The sequence below is a fragment of the Neodiprion fabricii genome, chromosome 2, assembly GCF_021155785.1.
Source record: "Neodiprion fabricii isolate iyNeoFabr1 chromosome 2, iyNeoFabr1.1, whole genome shotgun sequence".
In the NCBI taxonomy this organism is placed as follows: domain Eukaryota; kingdom Metazoa; phylum Arthropoda; class Insecta; order Hymenoptera; family Diprionidae; genus Neodiprion; species Neodiprion fabricii.
The window spans coordinates 13097762-13116880 of record NC_060240.1 but is presented as its reverse complement, the minus strand read 5'-3'; the positions used below and the strand labels follow the sequence as shown (position 1 = coordinate 13116880).

General features: G+C 37.4%; 1 protein-coding gene across 2 annotated transcripts; it reads left to right on the top strand.

Annotated features, from left to right (window-relative positions):
- The first annotated feature begins 455 nt into the window (after nucleotides 1-455).
- On the top strand, nucleotides 456-6205 carry LOC124174758. Of its 2 annotated transcripts, none has more exons than XM_046554204.1 (7): nucleotides 456-1121; nucleotides 1696-2205; nucleotides 2971-3421; nucleotides 3501-3658; nucleotides 4277-4444; nucleotides 4767-5180; nucleotides 5886-6205. In XM_046554204.1, the coding sequence occupies exons 2-7, from the start codon at nucleotides 1731-1733 to the stop codon at nucleotides 6029-6031; spliced, it is 1812 nt and encodes a 603-aa protein (XP_046410160.1). In that variant the 5' UTR covers nucleotides 456-1121; nucleotides 1696-1730; the 3' UTR covers nucleotides 6032-6205. The 2 variants fall into 2 exon arrangements, with proteins under 2 accessions (XP_046410160.1, XP_046410161.1); XM_046554205.1 differs by lacking the exon at nucleotides 456-1121 and adding an exon at nucleotides 1221-1620.
- The last annotated feature ends 12914 nt before the right edge of the window (nucleotides 6206-19119 follow it).

Sequence of the window (19119 nt, the reverse complement as noted above, 5' to 3'; positions counted from 1 at the left end):
AACTGACAACCCCTCACCACGTTCGTTGAAAGACCTATATGTAAGACCGTGGCACTGACAAACGCCGTGCCGCGCCGGTAAGGACAATTGCAGGGACAATTCCGTTGCGTCATAGACAAAAAGAAGCACAGTACGGCAAACGTAGGTAGGAATCTTGCTTAAGGAGGTATACATCTGTATGCATGTTTCTCTCTGATGCAGAGAGAATCTGATGCATGGTGCCTGCCCTCTGATACATATATGCCTCTGACGATACTCTTTACGAACACGCGGTGTTTTGTTTTGTTTAGTTTCTGTATGCAGAGGGGGCGGGATGTTGAATGAGCGTAAGGTAAGTATATGTGGGGAATTTCTCCTGAAATGCAGAACGCGATTGGCGGCCTCGAACGAAAGATTGCTTCGGTATAAGAGTCAGGTGGACAGGGGGCCAATGAAAGTAAACGCTTGAGCCGAAATAGCCATGGTTTAAACTTGCGTGGAGATCAAGCATAACTATTATTATGGAGCTCTGAACCTATCCTAACGGGAACGCGCCGCCTACAACCGCTACATGGCAACTCTGGCGTCGTCTAGCATATCAGTCTTCGCACTTTACCAAACGTGAGATGCCATAATATCGGCGACCAACAAATCTTACGTAAACTTTGGCAGCAGGCGGGCAGGCGATGATTTTTAACGTACACGTATATAAATTCATCGACCTTGAATGCAACCGACGCCATCTAAAGCTCCGCATATAGTTTACAATTATATACGTGATTCGTGTGTGTTTTGTGTTCTATAGACTAGCGGGCGCATGTGTGCGTGTGTATTTTTTTCTTTCCCATCATTTTCTCGTGTAGTGTGAAATAATAATTATGATACTTCTTCATCGCACCAAAACGGATTATAATCGTCATTCCCGCGAAACAACGCCGACCGCATAGTCTACAAGTGTTAATATGATTCAAGTGTGCTGGACGGTTTTGGGCTGTGTCAAACAATAATAGTAACCGCTCATCATCAGCACCGCTAATTTATAATGATAATAACTGTATTATAATGGAGAGTTGTATGCAAACACGAACGTAAAGACTATAGATAACGAGAAAAGCGGCCGTTACTGCTGTGCTGACAGCACGGTAAGCAAACTCTGCAGCCTTTAAGATTCCCGGATGTCGGCAAGAGGCGCTATTTCCTTCTGTTATGCACAGTTAACTCCATTTTCTCAGCCCCATGTTTATATTTACGGCACAAGCTTGACTCTCCGCCGCTTCTGCATTCTGTTACATTAACATCTATCAACCAATCCGTTAATCTAGCACCCGTATATCAAACCCCGCTATGCGACACGCTCTTCACTATCTTTACCACATTGCACAATCGGCGTCAAACGTCTTTTTTTCTATTAAACTTTCTCCATGCCCGGAATCTTAGATTCAACTCACTTCAACACTCTCAAGAGATGCATAGAAAAATCGAATTTCTTCAAAATAAGCCGTTGCTGCATTCATTTTTTTAAATTGCCACTTCCATACCAAAACAAAATATCGTTATTATTATAAACTTTACAATTTAGGTCTTTAAAGCAACGATAAAACGCATATTTCATACTCATTGTGCGTCCAATTTTGAAACATTGTAAGTCATCCGTTATAATAAGGCAACTCGTCGTTATCATGGAATAAAACATGATAAAGTTATATTTTTGCACAGTGTTACAGGAGAACGTATAAAGTGCAATAGAAAAGATGAGTGCTTCGGCAGTAAAATCCTCGATGCAAGGAGCGTCAATGCAGGCAACGCCATCGTCGACACATTCCATCATCCCAATGAACATGATGGCGCAAAAAGTGGTAACCAGTACCAACACGGGGTCTGAGGCGAATCTGGTAAAGCCGCTGCCAACCGCCACGCTAAGCTATGCAAACCTGCAGCCACCACCAAGCCAGCCACTGAGCTTGGTTCAGGATCACAAACCTTTGCCTCAACCGACTCTGCCTCTTCGCATAAGTGAAAAGGAACAGGTAGACGCAGAAAAGACTATCCTGAATGGCACAGAGCCACAGAAATCTGTAATTTCTGATGAGAGTGACTCTGTCAAAAAACAAAGTGAAGCGAACCAGCAAAACAATAATCTGAACACCGAAAATGCACCGCAGTCTACGCCACAACCGTGTCCAGACCCTATTCCTGAATCTGCGGTAACGTCCAGCGACATGCCAAGTGCGTAGATCAAGAGCTTTGTTTTCTTTACCGTTTGCATTGGAGTAACAGAAAATCGAGAATGAATCAGCTGAACCATCTGAGTCGAAAGTTTAAAACTAAAATCTATGTGAACAAATTTCCAGCTATTTTATTTACGCCAATAATAATCAACATAAATGAAACAACTATTATGCAATGAAATTGACTCAAGAAAATTCAAATAACTCAAGCTGAAGAATCAACCATTTAGAAAACGTTTTGTAACAAAAAAACGTTCAAAATGATGAAATTTTTAGTATTTTGCTCAGAGTTCAGATTTCCAGGGATTGACGAAAAAAAAGTTCTACAAATAGTTATCTTCGATCTAGATCAAAATAAATTTCTATTGATACAGTATAACACATGGTCATCAGCAATTAGATTTGTATGTTACAACTTTATTATAACATAAGATTTCTTGATTGATTTTGAGGCAACATGTAGAGATCTCGTCAGTGAACAAACTAAGCTCAAAAATATTCAAATCGGATAAAAAACACTTAAGTATAATTATTTTTAACAAACTGATTACAATATTTCTACTGAAATTTTGATATCCTAGCTTATGTTAGTTGAATCCATTCAGAATTATTTGTGTAACATATAAGGTATATTGTTTTAATCATGTTCACCACCATTGGTGCAAATAACATTGCTGCAGTTTTTTTTTTTTTTGCTTTTCCTAAGTTTTTATTCAGATGGTTCTACCAATTCATCTTTAAAAACTCAATTGCCTTATTTCAGGTGAACAAGAGAGTCCACTGGTTAAGGTTGAAGAGACGAAGACGAGTTTGCGGAATGGTTCGAAAGAGCTCGAAGACACGCCAAGCAGTAACACACCTGTACAATCAAAAACAACCGTCGAAGGTGGCACAGAAACCCATCAGCGGTCGAGTAGCGTAGTTCCACCACAAGGTTCTAAGGCAACGCCAGAACTTCCAGTCATTACGCACAGCCCACCAAAGGCAGATTTGCAACTTGAGACACTGCACAGAAATAGGAAAAGAAAACCTCGGGAACTTAAAGACCTCAATAGTTCTGCGCTAGCCTCGGATGCTCATGGAAAACCTAAGAGAAATCGCATCAGAACTCAGCCTTATCAAAGTCCACTACCAGAATTGGCCCTGATTGTTAAAACGCTCAACAAATCTCCTAGTTCGAAAGCTGCAGACGACAAACTTATTGTGTTTTATAAGTAAGTTGACGCATTCACGACGTTATAATACTTTGGTAAAGAATAATGATAGTAACTTCAGTTTGTTTTTGTGTTTCAGAAATGAATTTCTGGCTGTTAGGAATGCCGAAGGTAGCTTCTATGTTTGTCAAGCGATGCAAAATATCTATAAATCGAGCCGGCGGATTCGCATTCGTTGGTTATCGCAAGACAAAAATAACGGAGAGATTTACTCTCCAGATTTTTATGATTTTACAGGTAATGCAACATTTGATTTTCTTCTTTTCAGAGATAATCTCAGTATTTTACTATACTCACTATAAAAAATGAAAAGTGAAACGGTCGATGTCTTTACTGAAAATTAAAGCATGATACTTTCATTAAGAATATTGGATGGCCAGCTGAAAGATGAATCAGTCTAAGCGTATATTAGAATCGCATCAAAAACATCAGAGTTCCCTCATTTTGAATGTTCTAATTATAAAACCTTTTCTGAAATTGTTGATATATTGGATTGTGTTATTTAAATCCACTCAGACTTTTGTCACGTCACATGCTTAAAACGAAACTGTAACATCTGGAAAAAAGAATTCTTATGAACACTGTTCAAATTAAAGTATAAATGGTACTACCTGAGGTTTTATGGCAGTTTTGAAAAAACGAGAACTAATGAGTTGTTACAGTTTGATTTCGGGTGTGTGACATAATAGGGATTGTTCACTATCAATAGCTAAATGTCACTGCTGGAGATTTTGTTAAACTACTTTTACTCTTTTCCCAATTTTCGATTCAAATAATACAATGATCCATCGCAAATCATTCTAATAGCAGGTTCTAATCTGTTTCAAACATAACATGTCTTATATTGTGTTGCAGAATTCGATTGTATATTAACAAACCTGAATTTGAATAAAGTAGATAAGAATAAATATCAATTAACTAAAATGGAACTATTACGAACGGAGAACATATTGAAGCGAGCCATAGATGTTGAGGCCGGTCTTTCCGAGAAGCCCAGAGTCACAGAGGAACACCCAGATGGATGTGAGTTAACATTTGAGACAATCACCTCAGTAATCTGTAAAAAAACAATCACTGAAAACAGTAATATTACTCAGTCACTTCACTCCTCCTTTGCTGAGCATAGAATAGTCAACCCCCCAGGCCTGATTGTGTTTAAGATTCTTTTGTCAGTGGTCAGAGAATCCTAAATCATGGTTTAATCCACTTTTGATATCGAAATAACATTTCAGGAAAATTTTTGACTCCTAACTATGAATGTAGCAATGGGTTAATTAACTGGTGTGTAACTGGAATAGTAGTTTTAATATGACATTGAACTTTAAATGTGCAATTTTTATTTCAGTGGATCTGTCTCTCTTCAGAGACGAATCGCAGCTAAAAACAACGAAAAAAGGAAGCAAATTAAAACGTCGAACAAAGTATTCATCCAAAGCAGAGTCTACAGATACCGAAGATAATCCCGAAGATGAAGAAGACGAAAAAGTGCCTGCAAAACAGCCCATAGCAGCGAAAAAATTAACGGTCCCAAAAGTGGCGGCGGTTGCTAAAACGGTTAGTAAAGGAGGGTCAAACAACAGAGCGGAGCGCGCGGCAACTCGCAGTTCGCGAACCGCATTACCAACGACCATTGCGACCGCCGCCTTAAGTGCCAATAAAAAGAGACTTGATGACAAAAAACCGGAAACAAAAAAAATTGCAGCTAAATCCGAAATTAATAACTTGAATACATTGCCTAGGAAGCAGCCCAAGTCCTGCAGTAAGTTCAAAGATATTGATAATAATTATTATATTGGGGCATTCCATATCAAAAATCAATTTTTTCCTTCACGTTTTTCAATTTGGTTGAAATTTGTTTAGATGATGATGCATCTCTAAAATCTTGTATTTATTTAAAAAAAAATTTATGGAATTACCATTAAGTTACAAGTGTGGTGCAAAATTTTTCAAAGTACTGCCTGTTTCAAATTTTCAAATAGACTTATCGCCTAAAAAATTGACAGCAAAATTGAACATGGTGAAGGTAAAAATTGCAGAGTGGCTACTCATCTGGGAAACCTGGAAAACCTGAGATGTCAGAAAATTTTAATCGTGGTCACGGAAAAAAATAAAAATATATGTTTATTTAAATTAATTCTTTTTTAAAGAGACAAAGAGACTGAGAGAAAGATATAATGTGTTTCAATCAAACGTAGGAGTAGTAAAGTATCCGAACGAAATAGTCAATTGAAAATGTCATGGAAAAACTGCATTTTGGGTCCTAAGAAATCCAGAAATCTCATGAAATTTATTTTAGAAATAATTGTGGCCACCCTGAATTGGTTCATTGGGCATGGAATGTCCAAATACATACATTCCATGAAGTTTAAAGTGAGGTTTAGAAAAAAAAAAATATTCACATCGAGTTATATTGCTGAAATTTAGGTAATGGTAAATAATTTCTCACAACTTTCTCCATTTGCAGCTACAGCTTCAAACGTTGCTGGGACCATATCTTCGTTGAATACATTGGGCCGTCCGAAACGTGCCGGATCCAGTACTATTGGCATCGCATCGGCGTCGACTACTAGTGAACCATCGGCACGCAAGAAGCCGCGTAGTCGAGCATAAAAGTAGGTTTAACAATACATCACCCATTTAATTTTATTACTATTATACATAATACACAGTTTATAGTTTATATATAAATATAGACGATACACATGCAAGATAACATGTCTATAAATTTATTCTATTAGCTTTGGAGGTATGCGTAATAGATACGAGCAATTTGAACACTGAGATCAGGTATTCTCCGAACTAGAAAACGAGCGAATTAGCAAATAGATCTAGAAGTAAATATCAGACATGCAAAAATACTCTGGATACATGATATTGAATGTGCATCGTCCATAAAATATTAGATACATTATTCAGATTGGACAAAAAAAATTTATGTAATACGTAAGAATTTAGCACTAAAATATAATATACATATTATATAAGTTTACTGGTGTGTAATTGAAGAAAAAAAAAACTAAAAAAAAAAAACAAAAAAAAACAAACAAACAAAAACACTTGTGTAACAATCTATTTTTGATGTTGTGTGAATCTATAAATAATTGGTTGGGTATAAAGAAACATTTCTACCACCAGCGCATGGTTATAAACTATAATGTACAAATAAACGTGTTTGGACTATGTATGTTATGTATAAAAAAAACCACAGATATACAACGTTTGGATACCTACAAAGAGACATGACCGAGTAACCGGAGCATATGAGCTAAATTAAGCCCGTTCAAATATTAGTACATCAATCTTGCTTACTGCACCATTTTTTATTGCATGATTATCGTTAATTCTCACTACATGAATGAAATTTTAAATGCGCCAGAAAAACGTAACTCCACTGTCATTATTATCATTACTGTTACTATTATTACTATTATTATTTTGACTATTATTGTTGTTATTATTACTTTAGTTTGTTGCATAACCTAATATGGATGTGCAGATGAATAAATGCTGCGTATATATTATCTACCGAAAACAATGCGACACATCAGAAAAATTATATACATACACTATGCATACATATAATATTACCGCACATTATAAATATACATACATACATATGCATATATATATATATGTGCGTGCGTGTGTGTGTGTGATAAAAAAAAGTTAATAATAAATACAGGAAACTTATTTGCACAGTAAACATATTTTTATATATAAATTCTGAACAGAATTCCTGGTATATGTATAATGTATATACACATATATACATATATTATATGAATGAAATTCAAATCGTAGTTTGTAAGCATATTATAATTACTTCATATATAGGGGTGTTTTTTGGGTGTGGTGATTATTATTATTTTTAACTCCTATGAAATGGGATGACAAATTTGTCGGTCTTATACATTGCGTTTTATCAAATATTACTTGTAGAAAAACCTTAATTGATTGCGTATTAGAAAGAATCATTCTGCGAAATCCAAGTATTGAATATTTACAGAGTAACTAAAACGGAAATTCAAAAATTATGTTATAATATTGTAATTTCAATTATCTCTAACATATAAACACGAATTGTAAATAATAGAATAAATAAAAGTAAGCTATGTAAACTGTATGGCAAAAAACGCAATAGCGTGTATAATTCAAATACTGCAATTTTCTGAAGACACTAACTTTACGAAAAATAAAGTATCACACAATCAGCTTTGATGCGTCTGTAATTTCGTAAAACGTTTCAAATTTTTGTATAAACAAGACAAAAATTTTATCCACATACATGCAATTACACCCATATATACACATACATATATAGTGTTTAGTAATGAAACATGGAATGAATGTTGTATAGTAGGTAATAATTTATCAAAATTACACCGAAATATTGAAGTCAAGTATATGTATTACATATAATTATTACCTTTTGTAAGGCTTGCTAAATAAAATAAGTGAAAATATTCAACAAATATTGAAAAAAAAGTAATATATCAAATTACTAAAACCGATTTGATTTGTAAACAAATATTTGTGTTATTTGAACAAAACGCATTATGATATGATCTACACAATCAATTGTATGGTGAAGTTATTCATTATTTACACCAATTTTTTATCACAGTTGACATTTAGCCAATCGTTTCACTATAATATGTATTTTATTTAGCCAAAACTATTTACTAAATTTCATAGAAGCAGAAAACAACGAAGAGATGCAAAATTTGCTAAATCTATGTTAAACGCGCGACTTGTGACAGTGTATTGGAGAAACTCCTGATACTGGTATTAAATTCACACAGCATCAATAGTTTACTAGACAAAGAGGAAAAAATTTATTCGTAATGTGACAAACAAGCCCGCAAGTCGAGAATTTAAAATCCCAATTCTGTATCGCATAACGTAAAGTTCTGCAGCTCAAGATTGGATTTCAGGGGAGAAAGAAATTAGAAAATGTTTAAACTATAAATGAATTAATTAGGCTAGTATATACATATAGTTGGGTTAGATAAATATAAGAACGAAACATTCTGTATAAAAATTATAATGTTTATTCGTTAAAATTTTTATTACGAAATAACATAGAGATACGATCTCGGATTATTATAGTTTCAATGCCAAAATTAAACACTACAAAATGAAACAAAGTTCTCATCAACATTTTCTCATATGTATACCCCATACTTCTAAACAAATTTCAAGCCACTGATATACAAGTATTGATCTGATGAGGGATTAATTAATTGCTAGCTACGCTCGGTGTGAGAAAGTGTACTAGCACGACTTGCACCGAAGATGAATCGCCCTTCAATTTTTTTGTATAACTTTCGAACAAAAAACTCAGTGAGTAAGACGTAATTTCGATATCTTAATTGTTATTATATTCGTTTCCTAGCTTCGTTCAAACTCAAATTCTCCATACTCACGAGTAATTTTAAAATTAGTTCCTATATACTTCATCGGCAACATAAGCGTCCTGTTCAGCATCGCTTCGTTGGGTAACGATAGGTAAGGACTGTCAATCTCATTTACCGACGCTGGTACGAAATTTTATAAAATACCGGCAAGCCGGTCATTGCCGAAAACTGCAATATCGCTCAGTCCGTTCACCCCTCCGTAGCTTGGCCGGGCGCGAATCGGCGCGCATCGCCGTCGTCTAGTGTGAACACCCGACCGATGCCGAAATTCATCCCAAGTATAAAAATAGGGAAACCTGCGTTACTTTGATGTAAATGGTTATGGTTTACAAGAATTCTTTTCATTCTCTCCGCTGTTCTTGCGAAAAATAAATGTATTCATTTTTACATCTTAAATAAATCCTACGGATATTAAATAAATGTTACGCAAGTAATTACTTCATTTTTAAAGAAATTTAAGTAAATGTGAGTTTTAGAACAACAAGTTATGATCAACGGATTATTTTATGTAAAAAATTTATTTTTTTCTCATTGTTCGGGTATGATGCTGATTTCATGAAGACTGTTTTTTATTTTGCGTATTAATTTTTATGCATAAGAAATGAGAGAGTATATTTTGAGCTAAAATTTATTTCATTCTTACTATACATATATTATATGTATAATAGGATGTTTCAAAATAAAAAAATTTACGATTTTCCAACGAGCCACACCCGAAATAGTTTAGGTAGAAACAAAAATTCTGGCGAAAGATGAGCATTGTCGGTTGATTTTTAATCCTTTTTTCCTTTTTATCGAATTTATGATGGACAATTGTTAGTAATTTTTTTTCGTGTTAAACACTTCTTCATCTGAGCTATCCATAATGAGTAATCAAGAAGTAGTGGCAAATATGCATGATTATTTATTGTGTGCCCATGACGACTGAGACAAATCGTGGTCATCAGATAATTGATAAATATCTCTTTTTCGTAGAAACAGTATCGGCGGGTGGTCACGCGACTATAGTGGGCGCATCTCACGGTAACTGCGCCGCGGTCCGCCGCGGTCCGCCGCGGTGCAGTGGGCGTCAGCCTTAACTTTTGAAATGTCCTACCATTTCCGAACACCTCCAACCATCCTATTTACCTATATTACTAGATTAGCTATTATATGAAAAGAGAAGAATTATTCACTTCGAAATGGGATTCTATTCGACGCGCGCTCGATGTATTCCATAACATTAGTATTCATAATTATTTCAACAACTTTTCATTTGCTCTCTCGATCTTGAATTTTCGTAGGCATATAACCAAAACGCTGTTCTAGCTAGTCGAGAGTGAAGTATCTACGTTGGGTAGAGAAGCAAAATTGTTTTTCGAAAAGTATTCGGATGGAAAAAAATTCAGAGTAACTGTAATACATCACGGATGCGCTAATTTTGAACGAGATGAAATGGATGCTTCGTATATGAGATAGTATTTAACGCTGCGTAGTGATTTAAAGACCTAAAAAGGTGATAGGAAGAGAAAGAACGAAGCTTCTTAACACTTCGAGTGTATTTTAACACACATTTGAAAGATACGAGCAAAATTTTTCATCATCCAACTGTCGCAGAACGGCAACGTTATCGGCTGACCCGTTAAGTGAAGGATATATCTTCAGTCAACGGCTGACCATCGAAGGGCCTGGCCGCTTGAGTCTGGAATCGGCAGGACAGATAAAGTGTGTATTTCTTGTATGAAATGTGAACACTAGAATCATTATACATCATATCATATCATCATACATCATACATCATACATCGTACATCATACATCATACATCATACATCATACATCACACATCATCATACCTAGTATTACAGTTCGAAACCAAAGTTTGAATTTTCGGATGTTCGGAAAGTGACGTCACCAATCTAAAATCGGCTAGCCGAGTTCCTCAGTCTGGTAACAACCGCGCAGTAGAGCGGACGGTTGAGAGTCGCGCTCCGCAAACTTCGAGTACCGGGTTCTCAACCTCCCGGATCCCGCGCTTCGGGTCCGCTACGTATTTCGAGTACCGGGTTCTCAACCTCCCGGATCCCGCGCTTCGGGTCCGCTACGCGGTGAAACTCGACTTCCAGGATAAGCGCTCCGTGGTTCCTGGTTCATGTTTACAATAAATTATTTCAATTCGTTTTTCGCGCAACCCCAAATTCGGTAGCTGTCAGTCCGCTAATAAAATTTCTCGACTTCCAGGATAAGCGCTCCGTGGTTCCTGGTTCACGTTTACAATAAATTATTTCAATTCGTTTTTCGCGCAACCCCAAATTCGGTAGCTGTCAGTCCGCTAATAAAATTTCTTGACTTCCAGGATAAGCGCTCCGTGGTTCCTGGTTCATGTTTACAATAAATTATTTCAATTCGTTTTCCGCGCACGCCCAAATTCAGTAGCTGTCGGTGCGCTAATAAAATTTCTCGACTTACAGGATAACCGCTCCGTGGTTCCTAGTTCATGTTTACAATAAATTATTTCAATTCGTTTTTCGCGCAAGCCCATATTCAGTAGCTGTCAGTCCGCTAATAAAATTTCTCGACTTCCAGGATAAGCGCTCCGTGGTTCCTGGTTCACGTTTACAATAAATTATTTCAATTCGTTTTTCACGCAACCCCAAATTCGGTAGCTGTCAGTCCGCTAATAAAATTTCTCGACTTCCAGGATAAGCGCTCCGTGGTTCCTGGTTCACGTTTACAATAAATTATTTCAATTCGTTTTTCATGCAACCCTAAATTCGGTAGCTGTCAGTCCGCTAATAAAATTTCTTGACTTCCAGGATAAGCGCTCCGTGGTTCCTGGTTCATGTTTACAATAAGTTATTTCAATTCGTTTTTCGCGCACGCCCAAATTCAGTAGCTGTCGGTGCGCTAATAAAATTTCTCGACTTCTAGGATAAGCGCTCCGTGGTTCCTGGTTCATGTTTACAATAAATTATTTCAATTCGTTTTCCGCGCACGCCCAAATTCAGTAGCTGTCGGTGCGCTAATAAAATTTCTCGACTTACAGGATAACCGCTCCGTGGTTCCTAGTTCATGTTTACAATAAATTATTTCAATTCGTTTTTCGCGCAAGCCCATATTCAGTAGCTGTCAGTCCGCTAATAAAATTTCTCGACTTCCAGGATAAGCGCTCCGTGGTTCCTGGTTCACGTTTACAATAAATTATTTCAATTCGTTTTTCACGCAACCCCAAATTCGGTAGCTGTCAGTCCGCTAATAAAATTTCTCGACTTCCAGGATAAGCGCTCCGTGGTTCCTGGTTCACGTTTACAATAAATTATTTCAATTCGTTTTTCACGCAACCCTAAATTCGGTAGCTGTCAGTCCGCTAATAAAATTTCTTGACTTCCAGGATAAGCGCTCCGTGGTTCCTGGTTCATGTTTACAATAAGTTATTTCAATTCGTTTTTCGCGCACGCCCAAATTCAGTAGCTGTCGGTGCGCTAATAAAATTTCTCGACTTCTAGGATAAGCGCTCCGTGGTTCCTAGTTCATGTTTACAATAAATTATTTCAATTCGTTTTTCGCGCAAGCCCATATTCAGTAGCTGTCAGTCCGCTAATAAAATTTCTCGACTTCCAGGATAAGCGCTCCGTGGTTCCTGGTTCACGTTTACAATAAATTATTTCAATTCGTTTTTCACGCAACCCCAAATTCGGTAGCTGTCAGTCCGCTAATAAAATTTCTCGACTTCCAGGATAAGCGCTCCGTGGTTCCTGGTTCACGTTTACAATAAATTATTTCAATTCGTTTTTCACGCAACCCTAAATTCGGTAGCTGTCAGTCCGCTAATAAAATTTCTTGACTTCCAGGATAAGCGCTCCGTGGTTCCTGGTTCATGTTTACAATAAATTATTTCAATTCGTTTTTCGCGCAAGCTGAAATTCAGTAGCTGTCAGTCCGCTAAGAAAATTTCTCGACTTCCAGGATAACCGCTCCGTGGTTCCTGGTTCATGTTTACAATAAATTATTTCAATTCGTTTTTCGCGCAAGCCCATATTCAGTAGCTGTCAGTCCGCTAATAAAATTTCTCGACTTCCAGGATAAGCGCTCCGTGGTTCCTGGTTCATGTTTACAATAAATTATTTCAATTCGTTTTTCGCGCAAGCCCAAATTCAGTAGCTGTCGGTGCGCTAATAAAATTTCTATAACTTTACAATCTTCTCATAATCTTTTTGGTGAAATATGTCAATAAAAAAATTATATCAAACCTTACACATTATTTTTGATTTGTTCTCACGCTGAAAATATTTATTAGTATTCGAGGTATAACTCGAGGTGGTTGGCGGTTTTCGTTGGAGGTAGTTAGGGGTGGTTGCGGGTAATCTCGGTGATTCAGGAGGAGGGGGACGAGGATTTGTGCTCGGTGAGTAAAACACTTTTATAATATTTTATGGCAATTGTAATTATATTTTATCTGAAATTTTTCAAACTTCTCATGTTTACATTGAATTATTTCAATTCCTTTTTTGCGAAATCACAAATTCAGTAGCTATGAATAAGCTTATACAATTTATTATATTATTGATTAATTGATTAATATTCCTATAATATTTAATGGCAATTGTAATTATATTTCATCTGGAATATTACAAACTTGTCACGTTTACAATAAATCATTTCAATTCATTTTTCGTGCAAGCACATATTTAGTAGCTATGAATAATCTTATACAATTTATTATATTATTAATTAATTATTTAATCAATAACTCAATTATTTTAATCCTTACACAAAATTTTCGATGTGTTCTTATATTGAAAATATTTATTACTATTCAAGGTATAACCTGAGGTGGTTGAAGGTGGTCGGAGGTGGACGAGGAGGAGGACGAGGAGGGCGAGGATTTGTGCTGGGTGAGTAGAACACTTTTATAATATTCGATGGCAATTGTAATTATATTTCATCTAATCTTTTTTAAACTTGTCATCTTTACAATAAATTATTTCAATTCATTCTTCGCGCAAGCACAAATTCAATAGCTATAAATGCGGTAGTTAAATTTATTCTACTATCAATTAATTAATTAATTATATTAATTCTTAGACAATATTTTTGGTGTGTTCTTATACTGAAAATCTTCATTATTATGGCAGGTATACCCGTGGTGGATATCGGTGGTTGTTGTAGGTGATTGGCGGTGGTTGAAGGTATTCGGAGTTGGACGAGGAGGAGGACGAGGAGGACGAGGATTTGTGCTCGGTGAGTAAAACACTTTTATAATATTTGATGGCAATGGTAATTATATTTTATCTAAAATATTTCAAACTAGTCATGGTTACATAAAATTATTTCAATTCATTTTTCGCGCAAGCACATATTCAGTAGCTATGAATAAGCTTATACAATTTATTATATTATTAATTAATTAATTAATATTCTTATAATATTTAACGGCAATTGTAATTATATTTCATCTGAAATATTAGAAACTTGTCACGTTTACAATAAATTATTCTAATACATTTCTCGTGCAAGCACATATTCAGTAGCTATGATTAATCTTGTACAATTTATTATATTATTAATTAATTAATTAATTATATTAATCCTTATACAATATTTTTGATGTGTTCTCATACTGAAAATATTCATTACTATTCCAGGTATAACCCGAGGTGGTTGGCGGTGGTTGGAGGTGGTCGGAGGTGGACGAGGAGGAGGACGAGGTGGACCAGGAGGAGGACGAGGAGGAGGCGGGGTGGGTCGTGGGAGAGGACCTCTCCTCTCCTCAGAGGAGCGGAGGGGGAGGGGCAGGGAAGTGGGCGAGGTGGGCGGGGTGGGGGAAGGGAAGGGAAGGGAAGGGAAGGGGTGAGGTGGGGAGGGCGGCGGTGCAGGGGGAGGGAGGGAGGGCGCGGGGGGGGGGAGGGGGTGTACTGCTCTATTGACTCTAACAGGCTCGCATCGACATCCGTTCTCCACTCTCTCCCTCCCACCCGCCCTCCCTCCCGCCCTCCCGCCCCCCGCCCCACTACCCTCCCCGCCCCACCCCTTCCCTTCCCTTCCCGTCCCTTCCCCCTCCCCGCCCGCTGCTCCCACTTCCCTGCCCGTCCCCCTCCCCTCCTCTGAGGAGAGGAGAGGTCCTCTCCCACGACCCACCCCGCCTCCTCCTCGTCCACCTCGTCCTCCTCCTCGTCCAGCTCGTCCTCCTCCTCGTCCACCTCCGACCACCTCGGGTGATACCTGGAATAGAAATGAATATTTTTAGTATAGGAACACATCAAAAATATTGTGTAAGGATTAATGTAATTAATCAATTAATTAATAATATAATAAATTGTCCAAGATTATTCATAGCTACTGAATATGTGCTTGCACGAAAAATGAATTGAAATAATTTATTGTAAACGTGACAAGTTTGTAATATTTCAGATGAAATATAATTACAATTGCCATCAAATATTATAAAAGTGTTCTACTCACCCAGCACAAATCCTCGCCCTCCTCGTCCTCCTCCTCGTCCACCTCCGACCACCTTCAACCACCTCAGGTTATACCTTGAATAGTAATGAATATTTTCAGTATAAGAACACATCGAAAATTTTGTGTAAGGATTAATATAATTGAGTTATTGATTAAATAATTAATTAATAATATAATAAATTGTATAAGATTATTCATAGCTACTAAATGTGTGCTTGCACGAAAAATGAATTGAAATGATTTATTGTAAACGTGACAAATTTGTAATATTCCAGATGAAATATAATTACAATTGCCATTAAATATTATAGGAATATTAATCAATTAATCAATAATATAATAAATTGTATAAGCTTATTCATAGCTACTGAATTTGTGATTGCGCAAAAAATGAATTGAAATAATTCAATGTAAACATGAGAAGTTTGAAAAATTTCAGATAAAATATAATTACAATTGCCATAAAATATTATAAAAGTGTTTTACTCACCGAGCACAAATCCTCGTCCCCCTCCTCCTGAATCACCGAGATTACCCGCAACCACCCCTAACTACCTCCAACGAAAACTGCCAACCACCTCGAGTTATACCTCGAATACTAATAAATATTTTCAGCGTGAGAACAAATCAAAAATAATGTGTAAGGTTTGATATAATTTTTTTATTGACATATTTCACCAAAAAGATTATGAGAAGATTGTAAAGTTATAGAAATTTTATTAGCGCACCGACAGCTACTGAATTTGGGCTTGCGCGAAAAACGAATTGAAATAATTTATTGTAAACATGAACCAGGAACCACGGAGCGCTTATCCTGGAAGTCGAGTTTCACCGCGTAGCGGACCCGAAGCGCGGGATCCGGGAGGTTGAGAACCCGGTACTCGAAATACGTAGCGGACCCGAAGCGCGGGATCCGGGAGGTTGAGAACCCGGTACTCGAAGTTTGCGGAGCGCGACTCTCAACCGTCCGCTCTACTGCGCGGTTGTTACCAGACTGAGGAACTCGGCTAGCCGATTTTAGATTGGTGACGTCACTTTCCGAACATCCGAAAATTCAAACTTTGGTTTCGAACTGTAATACTAGGTATGATGATGTGTGATGTATGATGTATGATGTATGATGTATGATGTACGATGTATGATGTATGATGTATGATGATATGATATGATGTATAATGATTCTAGTGTTCACATTTCATACAAGAAATACACACTTTATCTGTCCTGCCGATTCCAGACTCAAGCGGCCAGGCCCTTCGATGGTCAGCCGTTGACTGAAGATATATCCTTCACTTAACGGGTCAGCCGATAACGTTGCCGTTCTGCGACAGTTGGATGATGAAAAATTTTGCTCGTATCTTTCAAATGTGTGTTAAAATACACTCGAAGTGTTAAGAAGCTTCGTTCTTTCTCTTCCTATCACCTTTTTAGGTCTTTAAATCACTACGCAGCGTTAAATACTATCTCATATACGAAGCATCCATTTCATCTCGTTCAAAATTAGCGCATCCGTGATGTATTACAGTTACTCTGAATTTTTTTCCATCCGAATACTTTTCGAAAAACAATTTTGCTTCTCTACCCAACGTAGATACTTCACTCTCGACTAGCTAGAACAGCGTTTTGGTTATATGCCTACGAAAATTCAAGATCGAGAGAGCAAATGAAAAGTTGTTGAAATAATTATGAATACTAATGTTATGGAATACATCGAGCGCGCGTCGAATAGAATCCCATTTCGAAGTGAATAATTCTTCTCTTTTCATATAATAGCTAATCTAGTAATATAGGTAAATAGGATGGTTGGAGGTGTTCGGAAATGGTAGGACATTTCAAAAGTTAAGGCTGACGCCCACTGCACCGCGGCGGACCGCGGCGGACCGCGGCGCAGTTACCGTGAGATGCGCCCACTATAGTCGCGTGACCACCCGCCGATACTGTTTCTACGAAAAAGAGATATTTATCAATTATCTGATGACCACGATTTGTCTCAGTCGTCATGGGCACACAATAAATAATCATGCATATTTGCCACTACTTCTTGATTACTCATTATGGATAGCTCAGATGAAGAAGTGTTTAACACGAAAAAAAATTACTAACAATTGTCCATCATAAATTCGATAAAAAGGAAAAAAGGATTAAAAATCAACCGACAATGCTCATCTTTCGCCAGAATTTTTGTTTCTACCTAAACTATTTCGGGTGTGGCTCGTTGGAAAATCGTAAATTTTTTTATTTTGAAACATCCTATTATACATATAATATATGTATAGTAAGAATGAAATAAATTTTAGCTCAAAATATACTCTCTCATTTCTTATGCATAAAAATTAATACGCAAAATAAAAAACAGTCTTCATGAAATCAGCATCATACCCGAACAATGAGAAAAAAATAAATTTTTTACATAAAATAATCCGTTGATCATAACTTGTTGTTCTAAAACTCACATTTACTTAAATTTCTTTAAAAATGAAGTAATTACTTGCGTAACATTTATTTAATATCCGTAGGATTTATTTAAGATGTAAAAATGAATACATTTATTTTTCGCAAGAACAGCGGAGAGAATGAAAAGAATTCTTGTAAACCATAACCATTTACATCAAAGTAACGCAGGTTTCCCTATTTTTATACTTGGGATGAATTTCGGCATCGGTCGGGTGTTCACACTAGACGACGGCGATGCGCGGCGGTGCGCGGCGCACCGCCGAAATATTCCCAACCTGGAACTCGCGAAAAATTGCCGCGGTCCGCCGCGGTCCGCCGCGGTCCGCCGCCGTCTAGTGTGAACACCTATATGGATAACTGTATGAGCGAAAATTTCGCCGCCGTCCGCCGCCGTCCGCCGCGGTCTAGTCGGCGTCAGCCTTTACGATTCTATGCCTATGAAAATTGAAGATCGAGAGAGCAAATGAAAAGTTGTTGGAATAATTATGAACATTAATGTTATAGAATCCACTGTGGAGCAGGGGGACCAAGAGGACGAAGGTGGTCGGTGGTAGTCGGAGGTGGTTGGACGTATTCGGAAATGGTAGGAGGTGTTTGGAGGTGGTTGGAAGTGATCGGCGGTTGTCGAGGAGGACGAGGACGACGAGGATGACGCAGGGTGGGGGCGAAGGAGGAGTCCGTCGACGAGGTAAACGAAGAGGACGAAGGTGGCCGGTGGTGGGAGGAGGTGGTTGACCATCGTTGGAGGTGCTTGGCGGTTGTTGCGGTGGTTGTTGGTGGACGCAGTTACCCGTCTACTCCCGGGGATGATCGAGGTGATCGATATTTGTAAGTCGCAGTCGACAAGTAGTGTTACGTACTCACTTTGTATGGACTCAATCTGAAGCTTCCATACCGACACTACTTTGGCTGCTACGAATGTCGGTGCGAGCTCGTTAGGTAGAGTCGATAGAGCAAAACCCTCCTATGCTCCTAGGCCCACCTGGGCTCACTTGTCTGCCGAAAACTGGTCACAAAAATTTACCCAGGGGTATTCGTCTTTATGTTCTTCCATCGTTCTTCAGTCAACGACTCAGTATATCTCAATTTGTTGTAACCACTTATAGCGCAAAATTTAACCTTTCCTTTTCTTGCACCGGAAGAAGGCATTTTCCGATTACGAATATTTGTTTTTTCTGCAAATGATTAGTATGAATTTAGCCTTCAAACCATCAATATAATACAATATAATTAATGAAATCGTTTGCGGTTCTTCTGTACATTGCAGTGCTGTTAAAATTGTTTCATGGTGAACCGATTTTTTTTTAAAGAAAATAATAAAAAAGTCTAAATCTATCTAGCCGACAATCACATATAAAGTTCGATATTTTCAAAAAATTCTGTTACA